Raw genomic sequence first — 21,757 nt, forward strand, 5'->3', positions numbered from 1 at the left:
TTTGATTTTGTTTTGTTTTTTGTGGACCTTATTGTCACATTGTATGATGAACCTCATCTGAGGTCTAACATTATTCCTCCTGCCTGGCAGCTCCATTTCTTCTCTCTCTCTTGCTGCCTCCTAACATGCTTTCTGCCTTCTCTTTCCTCTTGTCTTTGGAAAACAGCATCACAGTTTCCACGGACACCGTATTGGCCAATATCACCAAGGTGGTTGTTGTTAATCCTAAATGATCCAGTATGGAAGTCTCATTATTTATGAGCTTGATATTTCCTGACACAACCATCTCCATCGCCAAATAGTACCAGCCTTTGGTCATGCTGCTATCACTGATGCCTCAATCACATTTGACAGCTTCTAAATTAAGCTTATCAACATTTTACCCTGTTATAGTCGGTTATGATGGTAAGCAGTGCACTGCATCAAAAGTACATCTTGTTACATCATGAAATGAAAAGAAAAACAACTCAAAGTAAGAAAGACACATTTATTATCAGCAGGGTGTATAAAACCATTCATTGTGAAAGGTAAACCCACAAAGTTTATGGTCTGACATGAAGGACGAGCATATATTACACCTGTCATTATGAGACACCATCAAATCACTCCAGCAGAGAGACCTCATGGAAATATGCTCCTAGCAGCTTGACTCCCTGAATGTAGTTTGATCTGAAAATGGAGAAATAAAGCGATGATAATGGTTTATAATTTAAAAAACTCTCTTTACCTGTCATTAAGTTTAGAACAGAAATAATCTGGAGATGACAAACATGATCATCTTCTTTTACTGCAATATTTCATCCATTTTATCAATAGTTCCTACTTGTTCCACATTTCAAAAGAAGTGAAACGGTGTGAGCTGTGACCAACCTGTTGATCTTTTCATTCTGAGAGTGAGCTCCATCATCAGAGGACCCTATAGGAAGCAGCATGACATTACGGCCTGTGGCCTCCTGGAAGGTCAGGGTGACCGGGATGCTGCCGCCCTCGCGAGTCAGATCAGGCTCGACCCCGAAGACTACAGCACAACGAGGAGGATAAGACTTTTTTTGTCACAACAAAACTGGATACACTCCTATCAGTGAAAATATCTGAAAAAGACTTAAAAAGTTTCACAAAAACATGCATATAACAAAAAACTTATAAAATTTGCTTGTCTTTGTTTTTAATGTCCTGAAACATCTAGCGAGGACAGGAGCTGAAACATGAAAAAATATTTTCCTCTTAAAGAAAAAGTATCAACATGTAAACTGTAAGAAAGTCAGTTGTACCATTGCAGGAGAAAGTGTTTTACACTTTTGCAATACAAAAAACACAGAACTGATTTAGACTTTTTAGCAAAATAAAAGAAATGGGGGAGATTGAGTGAACTCCCGCTTTAATCTAACAGCTTTTATCATTAAGTCCTTGTACCTGTCTTTATGGCCTTTCTCCCTGCCATGTAGTGTGGGTGGTTGAAGTCTGAGACCCAGGCTTTGGCCCCGTGGCCCATGTTCACTTTCAGTTTATTGGGGCTTCCCAGTTCAGCAAACTTCTTCTGCAGATGATCGACGACCTTGAAGAGGGAAAAATAACTTAGACTTGTTGGAGCTTTTATGCAGAAACAAACTGAAGCTAATCATGTGGCTACTTCCAAGTGGCCCACAGTCAGTCCAGGCTCAGCTTTAGGTAGTAAAACTTAACTAAATCTCTTTGTCATGTTAATTCAGAGTCAGTTTTAAAAAAAAAACACTATGTGTGCAAAGGGTTGAACTGTATTAGGTAAGGCAAAAGAAAGTGACTTGATTGGTTGGTTTGCCTGTATATTTTAATGCTATGATCTGTGATATTGGTTTTCTGTCTAAATAAAGTTACCTTCATTCACATTAAATCCCTCCACAGTTTTTTACTACATAATATAATATATTCATAATATTTCTCAATTTTATACATTGCAGTTTGTTTCACGGACTTCTTAAAAAAAGCATGGCTAAGCAAATCATCTGAGCAACAAACTACCAATAAGTGGCAGAGATACAGAGCGACTTCTGCTACATTATTTAGGTGAGTGCTATATGCCATCATTGTTACCTATCACAGTGTTTACCTGCTTCTCCACATCTCTAGGGTCCATGTCAGGCACAAGGCGGATGGAAAACTTGCCGATGACCTTGCGAGGAATAACCGTCTTGGCTCCTGCTTCAGAGAAAGCCCCCTCAATACCATGAAGGGAAAGAGAAGGATATCTCCAACGGTGCATGAGGATTTGCTCCTATGGTGGAAGAAATCAAGAACACTAGGTTCAAAAAGTGTGAATGACCCCACATTATACAGCACATTTCCACCAATGAGTGATGCGAACAACATAAATAATTTCTTTGCCTTTGTGTCATGCAGCAGCTGGTCAACCCCCACATCTTTACAGTACTCATCCAAGTCAAAGTCGATCTTCTCGTACAGCTTTTGCTCCTCTGCTGTCAGAGGCGCCACACTGTCATAGATCCCAGGAACCAAAATCTTACCCCTTTTGTCAACCAGGGAGCCTGTGCAGGAAGTCACAAACACATGATTAAAACTCTAAACTGCTGTAAAATAAGGTCGGTGAGACCAAAAATCACAATTATCAGCTTCACTTGCCCATAAGTGCAATGAGGTCAGTCATGGCCTCATGAACAGAGCCACCAAACACCCCTGAGTGCAAGTCCTTTCCACCACACTCCACCTTGAGGTTGGAATGTAAAACATTATTTTAAAATACACAGATTGTGTGTCTCCCCACCAACAGTAATCCAACAGGACTTCACCTCAATGAAGAAATAGCAGATTCCTCTCAGGCCGTAGGTGATGCAGGGTTTGTTCTTGCCCAGCCAGTAGTTGTCAGAGATGCAGATGTAGTCCACATCTTTAAAGAAAGTGTCCTTTCTAGAAAACACAAGATCATCCAGACCCTCAGATCCAGATTCCTCCATCCCCTCGAAGCAGAATTTGATGTTGATGGGAAGGTCCTGCAACAAGAAGAGAGATGCATAAGAAAAAAAATTCTGGCTCATTTTCTAGAGTTGAAATAATCTCTTGACAACAAATGACCCACAATTTCATATACAATCAAATTGTGGGTGCTCCACTGAATAAATGTGAATAGCAGGTAGCAGGAATGCATGTTTAAAAATAAATACGGTACATTCACCAGCTGGGATTTATTTGTTCTGACTAAACACCCATTAATGAAATTCCTGCTAAAGATTTACTCTAATTATCAGAAGATCCAGAGAGCCATATCAGAAAGCACCAAGTAAGGAAAAACTCAACAGATCAAGCTAAAATAATATTTTTAAAATGATACAAATGACCCACATATCCTTTTAGAATAGTGCTGTATAGTAGCTATTCTGCTTTATCATCACTGTACAAAAACAAAATAAAAACCTTGATAAGAAGTAATGCTATACATTTTCAGATACTGGAATAAAAATTCACACCTCAATATACTCCTTCCTGTCAGTAATTTCAATTTAGTTTTCAAACACGCCCATCTTAGCATGTCAGGCCACAGGGTTGATTCTTTAGGACACACTAAAATATCATATCATCTTTAAACTATCTAAACTTGAAACACCTTTTGTTGGCCAGCTTAAATCTGGCAGTAACTGTACCTTTCCGATCTTCTGATACGCTTCAATGCAGTTAAACCAGGCCAACACTGGACCCTTGTCATCAGTAGATCCTCGTCCATAGAGCTTACCTACAAAAAGAAAACTTTGTTTCAGTTTCAAGGTTTTAATGAGAAATTATTGGCACTGAAAAATGTTTCTAAGGTTATGTTTATTACATAGTCAGCACACCACAGGCCCTGATTTTAAACTTGGAGGTTAGGGTTAATGATATGAAATCCTTGTTTATGATACAAAAAAAGGTCTGCAGCAGGTTTTGTAAAATGTGACATAAGCAGCACTAACACAACTGAGCAGGCAGGAATGAGACAGGGGGAGTCAGCTGGCATTTTGTGTCAGCTGACTCTCACCAGAAAACACACAAGACCACGTGTGCTCAATTTTCTAGCTGAAAAAAAAAAAAACCCGTCCTACCTGTCCCATCAAAAAAGTTTGTTTAAATGCAAATATGTACTGAAATGATGCAACATAAAGAAGATCTAAAAGAGCAGCAAAGAATGGTTAGGTTACCTTGTGGTACACAGTATTAAAGAGTCTGAAAGATCGTGCACAACAGAGTCAATCTATGTTGTTTAACATAAAACAAAGAAGCCTTAAAGGGTTGAAATTATTCAGGTGCAGCTTTTGCATTACTGTGTGAAGCATAACAAAGCATAGACACCAATTCAGGAATGCTGCAGTGACTTAGTTATGTGCACAAACAAATGCAGTCTGTGAAATAAAGGACCAGTCATGACTCACAAAGGAAAACGCCTCACTTGAGCCTTTTTGCCGAGTGTGTTTCACAAGTCTGTCATGTGAACCTTTGCACAATCTTTGAACCTTTGCTAAATGGAAGTGTTCGGTCAAGGTCTCAACCTTACCTCATATGATGGTAATGGCCCATATCTTTTGTTTTCTTCACACCTTGGCTAATGTGATGCATGATTAACAACCCTCAGAACCTCCTGAGAAAAACTATTAGGGGTTAAATACCTGAGACACACAACCATTTGTTTTAGAACTGAAGAAGTCTCTTGGATGAGAGTTTAAAACTTAAAGAAGGCCAACAGCTTTCTTTTTTCATGTTTTTAAGACCCTTCTGTGACTTGTTTTGTGTTTCTTATCTTTGCTAAAAATACATTCACCCAGTGTTCCCAGTCTACATAGTTAAGCTTGTTGATACCGTGTTTTCTCTTAGTTATGCTACCTTACAGGATTCACACACCTCACTCCACACTTCGTCATCCTGCACTACCAACGTGCTGACTGGATTTTTTTTTTTGTTTTCTGTAATCTCAGTTAAGACCACTAAAACACCGAGTCCTCATCAGGTTATTACAATGTTCTGATAGTAACAAACTGCCTTTATGCTGCTCTGAAAATTAATTCTTCTTCATCTTTTAGTTTTGCCATCTATTCTATCTACAGGACAGTACTGTAGCTCATTTTTTTAGCCATATTTGATATTATAACTTTGCTAAACCAAAAACTACCCGGTGTAACTTACAAACAGCTGGATACAGTAGCCTTAAAGTTTTCATTCTCATCTATTTTTACAAGCACAAAGTGCGTTCCAGCTGACTTCAGTTATTCACATAACTTTCCAGCTCAGAAAAATCTCCAGAGTTGTTTTGTAAAAGACCAAAAGTATTCTCCTCTTACCGTCTTTCTCCACCAGAGTGAAAGGCTCTGTGTCCCAGCCGTCACTGATGTTGGCTGGCTGAACATCAAGGTGCCCGTAAATACACACCGTCTTCTTGGCTGGGTGTGATCCTAACTGCCCCAGGATGATAGGAGGCAGGGGGATCTCCTCTCCTGAGGGAAGCTGCATGAATGAAACTTAATCTGAGTGACCGTTTAACAACAAGGTCCATTTATGGTGAAATTTAAGTAGAAAAGATAACGCAATATACAAATCATTAATGCATTAAGAAATGTAACCAGTGCAAGACCTTCTGCTTGCCAACGTCCACCAATTCCACAGTCCCTCCCAGCCTCTCGATGTCCTTGGCTGCCATCTCCATCATTTTTTTGATCTCCCCGCGCTTCTCAGGCCAAGCAGAAACACTCTGGACACCCACCCACTCAGCCAGGCGCTGAGGACAATTACGAAAAAGGGATTTAAAGACATTAAAATGGGTTTTTTATAGAGATTTTATCTTTTTTTTTCCTTTTCTTTTCTTTTTGTTTTTTACTATTTCATGCAGTTACTTGTTGCAAAAGAATGAGCCACAATGAGTTATTCTTAGGACATTAGACCCACAAAATTTGACTCGAGCAGCAGTTGTAATATCACTGATTCTTATCAGGAAAACTGGTTTTACAGCTGGAACTGTACTATAATCCCAGTTTAAGTGAAGGAATTGCAAATCTGTCCAGTTTTCAGTTAGCTCAATAAGCCATTAAATCAAGTGACAATCACACAAAAAACTGAATGATTAAGCAGCTGCACTATATAGTTTTTTCTGAGTGATCTTACCTGCACATACAGGTCCTGGTGGTCGTCCACATACTTGAAAAGTTCAGTGAGATGAGCCATTTTTGGTAGTGATGGGATCTGAGGGTTAAACAAGCAGACTGGTGTGAGTCTACGTCTGGGTTTGTGCAATCTTATGAGAGGACAAACCCTTCATGCACGCATGCACTTCACGTAACCCAGATAGCAAGGAAACATTGAAACAATGTTTAGTCAATATCAGACGATGTCATTGAATCAAAGTTCAGGTGTGACGTTGACCTAATGTCACCCTTGCACCCTTTTAAAATATTGAAACAACGTCAGGTTTTGATATTGAATCAATGTTGAAACCTGACATTGATTCGACGTTATATTTTCTAATACTGTTGACATTGAAACAATGTCAGATTCTGATATTGAAACACTGTTGAGCTGTGGTGTTGATTTTCCACCTCTTTCGCACAGTTGCTTTTTATTAAAACAACAGTTAAATCATGACTGGAAATCTACCTTTCTTTATAGGTATTTTAACCAAAGTATGTAAACTCCTAGGCTGATAAACATGAAAGTCACCAGGCGTAAATCTGCAAACTGCCGCATTTGATTCCTAAAGAGCTATGAGCGGAAAAAGTGATAAGTCTTAGCATGGTGTGCCGTGTATCCTTTAAAACAAAATAAACATGGGGTTGATTTCCAGCCAAACTCGTTTCACTTCATAATTTTGCAGAACTATAGCTGCAGTCGATTGGAGCTGCAGGCTTTCAGAACCAAACAGTGAGAAAAAAGCCAACACGTATGTGGCTTACATTACAAAGCTTTGCCATAAAATGACAATAAAATAGAATTCTCATTTCAGATCTGCACAGAAGGTTAAATATGGAATTTTATGGTCATAAATGACGATCAAATTGTGTCATGCTGAGTGAGAATCTGAAAATAAAAAATGAAATACTCACATCGTAATTTTCCACAGGTGTGCACTGAATGCCAACAATGGCAAGTGAAGTGAAAGTATCTCGGGTGTAATCGCTAAGCAAAGCGAAAGCAAATCACGTAGGTAACACTCCATAGCTAAGACCTTATCTAGCCCTCTCTGACAAATACGTTTCCTGGGCATGTCTGAACTGCAAAGGGAACCATTAAAATCTACCTGTCCCATAAAACAGCCTTACTTTGTTGTTATTCCGGTGTTTCAGATTAACTGGTGTCACAGATTGACTGTTGGTCGAAGATATGTGTGCTAGACTTGCTTTTCAGGAGCCGCTAACAAACCAGGAGAACGCAGTCAATATTTCGTCTTTAAACATGCATTCGTGTGCTTGTTGTTTTTGTTTTGTTTTGTTTTAGATTTGAAAAAAGAGTAAAGAGCACGTGATTTTATCGGGAGACGCTAAACCCCAAAGAACAGGCTGAAGGTGTCTGCGCTGATAGGTTAAAGCAGTGGTTCCCAAACTTCTTTTGCTAGGGCCCCCTTTAAATCTTAAAGCAGGCCAGCAGCATTTTTGTTCATGTTTTTAAGACCCTTCTGTGACTTGTTTTGTGTTTCTTATCTTTGCCTGTTAAAAATACATTCACCCAGTGTTCCTAGTCTACAAGAAAACCTTGCCCCGCCCCCCCACACACACAAACACACAAACACGTCTTCCAACCACAGCAAAATTGGGTAGCTGAACCACAGGTGCAAAAGTAAAGAAAACAACGAGGAAGGGGAAAAAACAATTAAACAAATAAAAATAAACTGCAAAAAATTACAGGCTGCAATAAAATAAACCACTAAACTAACCATCTTTAAGGTTTAATTATTTTATTTTACGTGCCCCCTCCACTTTCAGAACCACTGGGTTAAAGTGTTTGATAAATGCTCTTACTGCCTTTGTTATGATTCCCACACACTTTTGTGTGATAGAAAAAAACACTACAGCACACTCAGAGTGGATGTTAGACTGCTCAACAATTTCGTGTTTCGAGTTTGGTGTTTAACACATCAGACACACCTCTGCCTGCAGCTGTCAATGTTTTCAGACTACTGCGTTGACGTCATGTTACCTTGAGCATACGGCTGTCACACGGCACATCAAACTGTGACTATCATCAGTTAACCTGGGTGTGTTGGCTCCTGATTTATGTTGCAGAAACAGAGATTAAAGATCAGGCACAACACCTTTTGTTATGTTTTTATTAAAATAGTTTTATTGTTGTCTGAAGATAATATTAATACTACTGATGGTCAGATGAAGCCTCGAAGCTTTCTGTCCAATTGCTTAAAAACAAGGTTTCATTTCTCGAGACTTTATGTTCACACAACTCCCCACCCCCTGCTGGTCAAAACCTTTATTGTCATTTCAACTATTTATCTTTACTATTAGCTGTCTTACAGCAGTGTCGGTGAGAATAATTATAGCCAAGTATATATAAAAAACACTTTAATAATCTAATCCTTCTGTGCATATGGTTCATTCATTTATTAATCTAGTAAGATCTTGGGTGTTGTTCCTGGGATCTGCTAGAGCCACTCACCCAGCTTGGGGGTCTGTTGCCTTCACCTTCAACCTGGACAGTGGTTTTGACACTCGCTAGTCCTCAGTGTCCTTCCTTCCACTTAGCGTACTGTTTCATGGTGCTGGGTTTGAGGTGAAATCCTCCATGCATGCTCAGGAGCTTCCTTTTCTTGATGTTAGTTTCTTCTGTCTCCTTCTTTGGTCAGCTTATTATCCTAGCAGGGTATCTGATCACCGGTAGAGCGTAGGTGTTAATTGCCCGGACATTCTTCTACCCATTCAGCTGACTTTTCAGGACTTGGCTTAATATGTGGATGTCCCAGGTACCTATAGCTGTCCTCGATGTCTGCAATGTTGCCTTCTGGTTGTATAATCCCCTCAGTTCTAACTGCTTTCCCTCTCTTTGTTACCATCCAAATACACTTCTCCAATGTCATTGCTGTAGATCATAGTAGTGTGGGTCAGTGAATCGATGTGTCGTTCACTCCTGGTATACAGCTTGCTGTCATTCATGTAGAGGATTTGCTGATGATTATGCCTTTCTGTAGTTGGTTTCCCTAGCCAGTCTTGTCAATGATCTCACTGAGGGGGTTCAGGCCTATGTGGAACAGCAGTACGGAAGACCACCTCCTTGTTAAATCGATTGGCTTGAAGTTGGACTGATGTTCACCACAACGCCATCAAATTTCTGATGAAGGCTCTTAGGATCCTGTTGATCTTGTATAGCTCAGGGCATTCCAGGATCCAGGTGTGCTTTCTATCAGTAGATGGTGTTTCACCCCTCTGGTGTTTCTTCCCATTCCTTTCCGTGCCAAGTATTGAGCCATATGCCTGTTCATCTTAGCCGCTATGATGCCAAACAGAAGCTTCCATTTGGCACTGAGGCAGGTCTTTGGCTGGTAGTTGGATGGGACCAGTCCCTCATGGTGATCCTTAGGAATCAGGACTGTCCGGCCTTTAGTGAGCCATTTTGGATGTGTCTCATCTACTAGCTACTGGTTCATTTGTGAAGCCAGACACTCATGGAGTCCAGCCAGTAGGTGTGAATCATGTTTGGTCTTGGTGTTTTCCAACTCTTCATACTGAAGACATTTTCTTAGATATCTGACACAGTGATTGTTACTGGATCCTGTTCAGGGGTCGACATTTAGATCCACTGTGGAGGTAAACACAGACAACACGAGAGCTCTCGCCAATCAACGGGGTCCTTAGCTGTGATGAGTAACAAACACTCCTTGTTTATTACTCATCACCACACAACTGAATACTTTTCCCTCCAAAACACAGCAACAACACTTCCTGAGAACTGGGTGTGAGTGGAGCCCTCCAGTGGTCCACCACAGTGTATGCTTTTGCTGCCCTGCAAGTAAAACAAACGCAGTAAAGCCTGCTGCTCTGTGTGTCTCACTTTTTTTTTCTCACAGAGTCTGCACGCAGACCTGTAACAACAGCAGAAACATGACTGTTAATAACAAGATTTGTGCCTTGCTGCATGCACGCTACAGAAGTGATGTACCACAGACAGATTGCACCAAACACAGACGACATCACAAAATTACACATCTGCTGACATCCAACCAGCAAGTATCTGCTTCTTTTTCGTCCTATTAAAATGTCACTCATTCAAAGGGAAGTGTTAACAGCAGACTCAGACCATGGGGTAATAAAGAGGAAACTATTCAGCAGAGACAGAAACCACACATCAACTGCCTGTAAAAGACGAACATGGCCAGCAAATACAAGCGACTCGGCAAGTACATTTAAAAAGAGCAATCTATAATATTAGTGTTAATTAAACAGTAATAGAACTCAACACTCACTTTATCTTTCTTAGGTTTTATCTTTATTTGATCTATTCCTCTCACTGGTTTCCTTTGTTTTTACAATAGTTGACGTTTTTGTGTGGTTGTTATTGTAAAGCAGATTGTACAATATGATCTAAATACATGAGCACAATGACCGACGTAAACATTAATCGACCAATGGTTAAAAAAAAACCTTGATGGAAGCAGTTTGTAGATGACACGAGAAGTAAACACGATTTTAACACTTTTGACAGAAAAACAAAGGGCAGGTTTCGGTTTTTGTAGCTTCTTCTGTTTCCTTGTTTGTGGCTTTTGTTTCATTGATTGACATGTAGAGAGAGGAAGTACAGCGCAGGAAACATCTGTAGCTTCTCTTATCATCAGCAGATTAATGCTTAAACGATCAGATCAACTTTTCTGGCAAGGAAACATGGTGTTTTTTTAGTGACAGATGTAGCAGCTCCATTTCCTGAATCACTTCGTTGTACAATAAATTACGTATATTTAATGAGGTCATAGAAAACGTTTACCTTGATACTGTAAGTAATGTAAAAAAAAAAAAGATGTCAGTGGGGAGGCCACACGAGCCTCGCTCTTCTTCAACCACTCTTTGCCTTTTTCATCTTACCTCTCATAGCACATGATCAAAAATGGATTGACAACCATTTTAAGGTCCAACTAGACATTGTCTCCAAACGTCTCAGGGATCATCCAGATGTTTTCTGTCCAAACTGAGACGAGCCTTTATGTTCCTTTTGGTCTGCCGTGATTTTCTCCTTGAACTCTGCCATGGAGGCCATTTTTGCCCAGTTTCTTTCTCATTGCTGAATCATGACCTTAGCTGAGACGTGAACCCTGCAGGTCTTTTACGTTGTTCTGGGTTCTTCTGTGACGTCCTGGATGAGTCATTGGGGTACTCTTGGAGTAATTTTGGTCTAAACAGGATAATGTGCACAGGGTTAAAGTGGATTCGGCAGGTGGAGGAACCCTAAAATCAGCTGTAAGGTCTCAGTGTGGGTAAAAGAATCAAACTCTCAAACTCAATAATTTCTATTGAGCACTCCAGTAGATGTTCTTAGTGTACAGGCTGCGATCAGCTGACCTGCTGCTCTTCGTGCATGCACACACCAGATGTAAAAAAAATGTTTCATAAGTTGTCCTGGTTGATTTCATCCTCTACACTGACAGAGCACTGTTAATGCTGTCTGATTTCTAGATGGTATAAAGTTGGTATGAAGGTGAATTTCAGTCAATGAATCTCTGCTACACTTGATGTAAGCTAACTGTGACCATGAACCCACAACCACTGTGCAGCAGTCACACACTGTTCTTTACATTAAACCCAACACAGTGCAGCAAACTAACCCGTTTATCCTGCACAAACCTGCAGAAGATTCTCATGCAGAGACAAACATACAAAAAAATCTGAAATCAGGGAGGAGCTCAAACACTTTTTCACACTGTTTATTTGGTTTTACTGATGTTAACACAGTCGCTGATGTTAAAATTTTCTGATTTATTTAAACAGAGTCAGGGGAACCACAAAAGAAGCATACAAAAGCGAAACCAGAGCTCAGGATGGTGCTTGTTGGAAAAACTGGATCTGGAAAAAGTGCATCAGGAAACACCATCTTAGGAAGAAAGGGTGCTTTTGAATCTAGATCATCTTCAAGCTCGGTAACTTCAGTGTGTCAGAAGGAAACAGGAGAGTTTGAAGGTCAAAAACTGGCTGTGGTCGATACTCCCGGTCTGTTTGATAATGTTAAAACTGAAGAGGAAATGAAGACAGAGATCAGGAGAATCATCTCCTTTGCTGCTCCTGGTCCTCATGTGTTCCTGGTTGTGATCTGTGTGAGCAGATTTACAGACGAACAACGAGAAACAGTGAGAATCCTTCAGCAGATGTTTGGAGTATACTTAGCAGACTACACCATGGCCTTGTTCACATGTGGAGATAACCTGGAGCATGATGGAGTCACCATAGAACAATTCATCAGGGAAAATCGAGCTCTCCAAGACTTCATCCATCAGTGTGGAGGAGGATATCATGTTTTTAACAACCGAGATGATGACAATCCCTCTCAGGTCAGAGAGCTGCTGAGGAAGATCAACACTATGGTTCAGGGAAACGAACGAAGCTGCTACACCAATGAGATGTTCGAAGAGGCTAAGGAGTCCATGAGAAAAGCTGAAAAAGACTTCAGGATTGTTGTTGTTGGGAAAACTGGAGCTGGGAAGAGTTCATCGGGAAACACCATCCTGGGAGGAAAAGCCTTTAAAACAGCATCAGCTTCATCCCCTGCCTCAGTGACGTCAGAGTGTCAGCAGGAAGCAGCTCTGTTTGATTGTCAAACCCTGGCTGTTGTTGATACTCCAGGCCTGTTTCACTCTGTGTTTACCTTAGGCCAGGTGAACACGGAGATCAATAGATGCATCTCACTGGCTGCTCCTGGTCCTCATGTGTTCCTGGTTGTGATCCAGCCAAACATATTTATAGATGAAGAACAAAAAACCCTGAGAATCCTTCAGGAGGTGTTTGGAGATGAAGCCGTTCGTTACACCATGGTGTTGTTCACACATGTAGATCTGAATGTCTCCATAGAAGAATTCATCACTAAGACTCCAGCTCTTCGTGAATTCGTCCGTCAGTGTGGAGGAGGATATCATGTTTTTAACAACAATAGCAGAGATCCTGCTCAGGTCAGAGAGCTGCTGGAGAAGATCAGACTAATGGTTCAGAGAAACGGAGGAAGCTACTACACCAACAAGATGTTTGAAAAGGCAGAGAGCGCTATAACCAAAGAGATGGAACAACTTCAGAAGAAAAACCCTGGGCTGATGGCCACTGAAGCAAGATATGAAGCAGAGAGAAAAAACAAGTTTATCCGGGGCAGCTGGGTTGGTGCTGTTGCTGGAGCTGCTGCTGGACTCGGTGCTGGAGCAGCTGCTGGAGTCAGTACTGCGATTGCGACCGAGCTTGCTATTGGAGCTATTGTGGGAGCTGCAGCTTGTCCAGTAGGAGTGCTGGTTGGAGCTGGACTGGGTGTGGCAGCTGGAGCTGCACTGGATCGTACTACTGCTGCTAAAGTGAGGAAGCAGGCGTGTACTACACAGTGACAAATACTCACTCAGCAGCAGCTCATTCACATCATCAAGACAATATTAACAAGTCCTTCTCATTATTCTCATTTTTATTTTCTTATTTACTTTTTATTGGATTAAATTAAAACGAATTATTAATTATTGATCATGTTAGTTGTTGGAGTGATATTTTATGATTGTCATTTGTACTTAGAAACATAGCATCAATAATGTTTAGAGGTATATAATCGATTGAATATTGATAGAATGTCTCATCTGCAAAGACTGTGTGCGTTCCAAAGTGCTCTGGCATACACACACAACCTAAGGTCATGACAGGTCGTACCTTCTCTTCCTGATTTATGGTATGGGAGGACACCTACTCTGTATCTGTTTAAGTATAAGAGCCCTTTATTTAGGTGAACCGTTGGACTCCTAGCACCAGCTTTGGGGAGTTGTTCGCAGGGTCATATTTTCACACACACACACACCTACACACAGACAAGGTACTCTTTGTTCACATATATGCCTGGTTGAGATGTCACATGTTAATGAGACTATGCATATTTATGTAACCACAATAAAGAGCAGTGCTACGGGGAAGCTGTCTGAGAGTGACTGGGGTTCGAGCAGCAGGAACAGCGCTCGTCTTGGTCATCTCCCTCGTGCACAAGATCACACAAAGAGCTCTGGTGACTTGCGTCTTGCTTTCACCATTGTAGTAGAATTGTCTCGGCAGCAATAGGTTTATGCCGAGATAAATGTAATATTAGTTGTGGCGCTTTCTTGAATCTGTCTCTCTCAGATGATGTAGAGTGTGTTTAAAAGCATCGTGAGCTAAACAGATGGAATTTATTGATGAGGGTTGCTTCTTGTGCTGTCAGAGGAGAAACTGCAAAAGAAGCTGGTCTGACTGCACATACATAAATACATGTATGTATGTATGTCTGTATGTATAAGGGAGGGAGGAAGGATTCATCCAAAGGAGGGCTGCTACGTCACAAACTATTTCAGCGAGTAAACCTGTGAAATCTGTACACGAAAGCTCACCTGTTCTGTGTCAAGAAAACCACTAAACAAGACTTTACCATTAGATTCTGGCCACAGGTTTCAGGGCCAGTACTAAAAGTACACTGGTTTATTGGAAGCCCCCATGGCTGGGTTATGAACTAGCAAAAATAATAGCGTATAGTAAAAGAATAAATAGTGGTAGGTAGCTTCATTACACCTTTTGATTATCACCATGGACTGCTATCAGAATACCTGGTGGTATTTTCATCCTTCTCTCAGGAAATGGCATTAACTAAGTTTGTGATATAAACTCACCCTGATTTATCTTTCCTAAAGTAACATAAAGACAAGTAATGTCAGAAATCACAGAATAAAAGGGCTGACTGGACCGGTTACATATAACAAGCACAGTCATTTGTGGAACTGGACATTCAACAACTGTTAACATTGGGAAAGCTTCTACATATATCGACACATTCAAATTGACTGATTGTACTTTTTTAATGCTGTGATGTGGAAAACACTAATACAATAACAGCATTTGGTCATGCTGCTGTCACTGATGCCTCAAACACATTTGACAGCTTCTAAATTAAGCTTACCAACATTATTTTATTTCTTTTTTTATTAGTCCTTTATTTATCCAGGTAAAAATCTTATTGAGATTAAAAATCTCATTTCCAAAAGAGACCTGGCAGTATTATTGTGAGTTATGACCCACATGCTAAGTAGTGCACTGCATCAAAAGTAAATCCTGTTACATCATGAAAAGAAAAGAAAAACAACTCAAATAAAGTAACAAAAACATGTATATTATCAACAGGGTGTATAAAACCGTTCATTGTGAAAAGTAAATCCACAAAGTTTATGGTCTGATATGGAGGATGAGCATATATTACACCTGTCATTATGAGACACCATCAAATCACTCCAGCAGAGAGACCTCATGGAAGTATGTTCCCAGCAGCTTGACTCCCTGAATGTAGTTTGATCTGAAAATGGAAATAAAGCGATGATAATGGTTTATAATTAAAAAACTCACTTTACCTGTGATCACATTTTAGCATAGAAATAATCTGGAGATGACAAACATGATCCTCTCCTTTTACTGCAATATTTCGTCAGTTTTATCTACTTGTTCCACATTTCAAAAGAAGTGAAACGGTGTGAGCTGTGACCAACCTGTTGATCTTTTCATTCTGAGAGTGAGCTCCATCATCAGAGGACCCTATAGGAAGCAGCATGACATTACGGCCTGTGGCCTCCTGGAAGGTCAGGGTGACCAGGATGCTGCCGCCCTCGCGAGTCAGATCAGGCTCGACCCCGAAGACTACAGTACAACGAGGAGGAAAAGAAAACAAAAGCAGTAAAAATGTAATAATGACAATAATAATAACATCCTAGCTGTCCCTGCATAGGTACAACAAATCTGGGCACAAGCCTATCAGTGAAAATATCTGAAAAAGGCTTAAAAATATGTCCACAAAAATATGCATAAAAAAATGTCCCTGTACCTGTCTTTATGGCCTTTCTCCCTGCCATGTAGTGTGGGTGGTTGAAGTCTGAGACCCAGGCTTTGGCACCGCTGTCCCCTGTCACTTTCAGTTTATTGGGGGTTCCCAGTTCAGCAAACCTCTTCTGCAGATGATCGATGACCTTGAAGAGGGAAAAATAACTTAGACTTGTTGAAGCTTTAATGTAGAAATAAATTGAAGTTGATCTTTAGCTATTTCCAAGTCCAGGCTGAGATTCATTTAGTAAAACCTAACAAAACCTCCTTGTTACGCAATCATTTGTGACAAAATCACTATGTCTTGTCTGCTTGATTGGTTTGCCTGGTTTTCTGCAGATGTATTTTAATGCCGTAACCTGGGACTTTGTTTTTTTCTCTGAATAAAATCATCTGCATTCACTTTATCTTACAAAAATAAGGATGGCTGAGCAAATCATCTGAGCAACAAACTACCAATAAGTGGCAGAGATACAGAGTGACTTCTGCTACTTAATTATAAAACGATGATTTAAGTTAAGTGAGTGTTATATGCGATCACTGTGACCTATAACATTGTTTACCTGCTTCTTCACAACTTTGGGGTCCATGTCAGGCACAAGGCGGATGGAAAACTTGCCAATGACCTTGCGAGGAATAACCGTCTTGGCTCCTGCTTCAGAGAAAGCCCCCTCAATACCATGAAGGGAAAGAGAAGGATATCTCCAACGGTGCATGAGGATTTGCTCCTATGGTGGAAAAATAGGTTCAAAAAGTGTGAATGACCCCACATTATACAGCACATTTCCACCAATGAGTGATGTGAACAACATAAATAATTTCTTTGCCTTTGTGTCATGCAGCAGCTGGTCAACCCCCACATCTTTACAGTACTCATCCAAGTCAAAGTCGATCTTCTCGTACAGCTTTTGCTCCTCTGCTGTCAGAGGCGCCACACTGTCATAGATCCCAGGAACCAAAATCTTACCCCTTTTGTCAACCAGGGAGCCTGTGCAGGAAGTCACAAACACATGATTAAAACTCTAAACTGCTGTAAAATAAGGTGTGTGAGACTAAAAATCACAATTATCAGCTTCACTTGCCCATAAGTGCGATGAGGTCAGTCATGGCCTCATGAACAGAGCCACCAAACACCCCTGAGTGCAAGTCCTTTTCAGCGCACTCCACCTTGAAGTTTGAACGTAAAACACAATTTAAAAAAAAAAACACAAAAAGCTCAAGTATGCCCCTCTTAAATTGAAACACTGTCCCCACCCCCCAACAACAATAATCCAATACTCCACCTCAATGAAGAAATAGCAGATTCCTCTCAGACCGTAGGTGATGCAGGGTTTGCTCTTGCCCAGCCAGTAGTTGTCAGAGATGCAGATGTAGTCCACGTCTTTAAAGAAAGTGTCCTTTCTAGAAAACACAAGATCATCCAGACCCTCAGATTCAGATTCTTCCATCCCCTCGAAGCAGAATTTGATGTTGATGGGAAGGTCCTGCAACAAGAAAAGAGATGCATAAGAAAGAAAAAAAAATCAACAGAATAAAATTTGGTTACTGGTTCAAGTTTAAATTCAGGCTCATTGTGAATCTGTTTTTCTCATTTTCTAGAGTTGAAACATATGAAATAATTTCACATTTTTAACAACAAATGATCTCCAAATCAGTGGTGGGTGCCCCACACCAAATGTGCCAGAGTAAATATAAATAGTAGACAGCAGTAATGCATGTCTTACATTTCTCACAATGAGTTTTAATAACAAAGCTGAGCATGAGTCCAGACTAAGGATATAACTGACGATTATATATATGATAATTATTATGCAGCTAAACACTAATACTGTACATTTATCAGCTGAAATTTACTGCTACCAACTAAACAAGTATTTACTGCCATTTCATCTGAAGAGCCAGAGAGCCATAGCAGAAAACACCAACTAAAGACAGATAAGGGTCACATTTTTGTAAATAGGCCAAAATTATATTTTAAAGTGGTATGAATGACCCACATATCTTTTTAGAATACAGTGCTATAGTAGCTATTATGCTTTATTATCACTGTACAAAAATGAAAGAAAAACATTAATAACATTTTAAGTAACGGTGTACATTTACAGATTCTGAATTATACCATCACACCTCAATATACTCCTGTCACTGTTCAAACACAGCCAACTTAGCATGTTAAGCCACTTCAGGGTTGTTTTTAGGACACACTAAAATATCATATCATCTTTAAACTATCTGAACTTGAAACACCTTTTGTTGGCCAGCTTAAATCTGGCAGTAACTGTACCTTTCCGATCTTCTGATACGCTTCAATGCAGTTAAACCAGGCCAACACTGGACCCTTGTCATCAGTAGATCCTCGTCCATAGAGCTTACCTACAAAAATAAAACTTTGTTTCAGTTTCAAGGTTCTAATGAGAAGATAGTGGAGTTGAAAAATGATACTAAGGTTATATTTATTACATAGTCAGCATTGAATTTTGTAGCTCAAAAAAAACTCCCCCAAGGAAACACAATTTTAGGGAAGCAAAAACATCTAAATGCAAATATGTAGAGCAATAATTCAACTTAAAGAAGATCCTAAAGAGTAGCAAAAAAATGACTAGGTTAAAATTATTCAGGCACAGCTTTTGCATTACTGTGTGGAGCATAACAAAGCATAGACACCAATTCAGGAATGCTGCAGTGACTTAGTTATGTGAACAAACAAATGCACAGTCTGTGAAATAAAGGACCAGTCATGACTCACAAAGGAAAATGCCTCACTTGAGCCTTTTTGCCTTTTCACAATCCGAGTGTGTTCCCAAAGATTCTAATAATACCTTTACTGGTTCAACTTAACCTGAGAAGACTGTTGATAAGAATGCAGTTCTATCAAAAGACTTTGGAAACATGCTGCTACCTGTTACTGCAAGCTTTGAGAGCATTTAAATAAATTTAACCAATCTAATCACCAAAATTAGAGTTTGATTTTATTTGATTGTTATTTGATTTTATTCATGTTGCAGTGAGACATTCTGTCATGTGACCTGCTGAGGTTACCTGAGGCAAGGTGTGAGTGGAGACTGAAGTGCCTAAATAGCATCTCAAGTCTGCATTATAGGTGGCTGACAGCTGGCGTTGTAATTCACCACCTCCGTTCAACGATGGTCTTTCACGGTGGCAACCTCTAAACAACCTAAAGTGGTGGGGCAAGGTCTCAACTTTAACCTCATATGATGGTGAAGACATCTTTTTTTTCTTCACACCCTGGCTAATGTGATGACTCGCATGATCAACAACCCTCGGGACCACCTGAGAAAAACTATTAGGGGTTAAATACCTGAGACAAACATCCATTTGTTTTAGAACTGAAGGAGCCTCTTGGATGAGAGGTGAAACATCTTTACAAACTAAATACACCCTTCTTTTTTCAAGCTCTCAAGACGCACCTGTGACTTGTTTTGTGTTTCTTATCTTTACCTGTTAAAAATACATTCACCCAATGTTCCCAGTCTACATAGTTGAGCTTGCTGGCAGCATGCCTTCTCTTAGCTATGCTACCTTACGGGAATTACACACCTCAGTCCACATGTCCTCATCCTGCATTACCTACCTGCTAATTGGTTTGGTTTTTTGTTCTCAGTAATCTCAGTTAAGACCACTAAAACACTGAGTCCTCGCCAGGTTGTGACAATGTTAGAGCTCATACAGAAACAGCTCCAGGGTTGTTTTGTGCAGGACGCAGGCCAAAAGTATTCTCCTCTTACCGTCTTTCTCCACCAGAGTGAAAGGCTCTGTGTCCCAGCCGTCACTGATGTTTGCTGGCTGAACATCAAGGTGCCCGTAAATACACACCGTCTTCTTTGCTGGGTCTGATCCTAACTGCCCCAGGATGATAGGAGGCAGGGGGATCTCCTCTCCCGAGGGAAGCTGTATGAATAATGATTTATGGTGAAATTTAAGTTAAAAAAGATAATGTAAAATACAAATCATTAATGCATTAAGAAATGTAACCAGTGCAAGACCTTCTGCTTGCCAACGTCCACCAACTCCACAGTCCCTCCCAGCCTCTCGATGTCCTTGGCTGCCATCTCCATCATTTTTTTGATCTCCCCGCGCTTCTCAGGCCAAGCAGAAACACTCTGGACACTCACCCACTCAGCCAGGCGCTGAGGTAAATTATAAATAAGTGATTTAAAGACATTAAAATCCTTTTTTTTTTTTTTTTTTTTACTATTTCATGAAGTTACTGATTGCAAAAGAATGAGCCAATGTGAGTGACTCTTAGGACATTAGACCCACAAAGATTTGATTCAAGCAGCAGTTACAGTATTACTGAATCTTATCAGGAAAACTGGTTTTACAGTTGGCACCTACTATAATCCAAGTTTAAGTGAATAAGTTGCAAATCTGTCCAGTTTTCAGTTAGCTCAATAAGCCATTAAATCAAGTGACAATCATACAAAAAAACGCAATAATTAAACAGCTGCAATTTATTGTTTTTCCTGAGTGATCTTACCTGCACATACAGGTCCTGGTGGTCGTCCACATACTTGCAAAGTTCTGTGAGATGAGCCATTTTTGCCAGGAACGAGAGCTGAGGGTTAAACAAGCAGACAGGTGCGAGTACACCTCTGGGTTTGTGCAATCTTATGAGAGGACAAATCCTTCATGCACGCATGCACTTCACGTAAATGATGAGATTTCCAGCCAAACTCGTTTCACTTCATAATTTTGCAGAACTATAGCTGCAGCCGTTTGGGGCTTTAATGCCAGGCTTTCAGAAAAAAACAGTGAGAAAAAAAGCTAACACCTATGAGGCTTACATTACAAATTTTTACCATAAAATGACAATAAAATAGAATTCGCATTTCAGATCTGCACAAAAGGTTAAATGTGGAGTTTATTTGTTTTTTTCTTAGAATAAAACAGCAGTTAATGTAGTCTGATTGATAGCCTTTTTGAAGAGGTAAGATGTCCATTCATTGTGTGAAGAAAGCCATAAATGACGATTTAATTGTGTCATGCTGAGGGAGAATCTGAAAATAAGCCATGAAAATTTCACATGGAGGTTATTTTTCACAGGTGTGCACTGAATGCCAACAATGGCAAGTGAAGTGAGTGTAATCGCTAAGTAAAGCGAAAGTAAAACGGCTAGGTAACACATCAGAGATGCTGCCTTAAGGTGACTGAGACCTAATCTAGCCCTCTCTGACAAATACTTTTCCTGGGTGAAGGAAACGGCTTCCAGGGCCTAATCCGTGGATCGACTTCCTCCGAGGCGTGGACGTCTATCAGCAGAGAATGTACCTTCACCTATCAGCAGAGAATGTCCCTTAGTCTGTAACACAGTCAAATATATTCTCAAGTAATATTCAAGCATGCCATTCAGCGTGTTAGTACGAGCTCGGGAGCAGCTTGGGAGAACAAGAAAACAGAGACTGCTTCAGGTTGTCTTCCCAAATCGACTCAACTTTATTCACAAGTACAACAGTTTATATAGAGGGTAAAATTCATGAGACAGCAGATTATCAGTTTAAACCAGTACAGACCAAGATAAGGGAGCGTCTTCCTGCCCTTGGGTGAAGAAGCATCCTTTGTGTAGTTTATCAGTTCAGCTACAATTGTGATTATCTCAGCGACATATTTTCAAGGCACAAAATAAAGAGTTCTTTCATTAGTGAAATCTGAAACAAACCATCTGGCCTTCAACAGGCGTCTCCTAAAAGATTAAGAAACTAATGTAGCTGAGGGAGTGATCTCTGTGGTATTTCAACCTTGTA

General features: G+C 40.2%; 2 protein-coding genes across 3 annotated transcripts; one reads left to right on the plus strand and one right to left on the minus strand.

The window, feature by feature from the left end:
* Positions 1 to 536: 536 nt before the first annotated feature.
* On the minus strand, positions 537 to 20,568 carry LOC308384012 (cytosolic non-specific dipeptidase-like). Of its 2 annotated transcripts, none has more exons than XM_080862299.1 (11): positions 20,494 to 20,568; positions 20,000 to 20,143; positions 5,295 to 5,457; positions 3,633 to 3,721; positions 2,784 to 2,984; positions 2,617 to 2,701; positions 2,362 to 2,522; positions 2,087 to 2,251; positions 1,414 to 1,555; positions 871 to 1,018; positions 537 to 669 (listed from the first exon to the last, which is right to left on the minus strand). In XM_080862299.1, exons 1-11 carry the CDS (start codon positions 20,551 to 20,553, stop codon positions 603 to 605), a joined length of 1,425 nt encoding a protein of 474 aa, XP_080718425.1. In that variant the 5' UTR covers positions 20,554 to 20,568; the 3' UTR covers positions 537 to 602. The 2 variants fall into 2 exon arrangements, with proteins under 2 accessions (XP_080718425.1, XP_080718424.1); XM_080862298.1 differs by lacking the exons at positions 20,000 to 20,143; positions 20,494 to 20,568 and adding exons at positions 5,585 to 5,728; positions 6,112 to 6,182.
* Positions 10,314 to 13,540, plus strand: LOC308384009 (GTPase IMAP family member 8-like; the record flags this gene model as incomplete). Its single annotated transcript, XM_080862295.1, has 2 exons — positions 10,314 to 10,338; positions 11,922 to 13,540. 2 exons carry the CDS (start codon positions 10,314 to 10,316, stop codon positions 13,508 to 13,510), a joined length of 1,614 nt encoding a protein of 537 aa, XP_080718421.1. The 3' UTR covers positions 13,511 to 13,540.
* Positions 20,569 to 21,757: the final 1,189 nt, after the last annotated feature.

This window comes from Rhamphochromis sp. 'chilingali', assembly GCF_963969265.1.
Source record: "Rhamphochromis sp. 'chilingali' genome assembly, chromosome: 17".
Taxonomy (NCBI): domain Eukaryota; kingdom Metazoa; phylum Chordata; class Actinopteri; order Cichliformes; family Cichlidae; genus Rhamphochromis; species Rhamphochromis sp. 'chilingali'.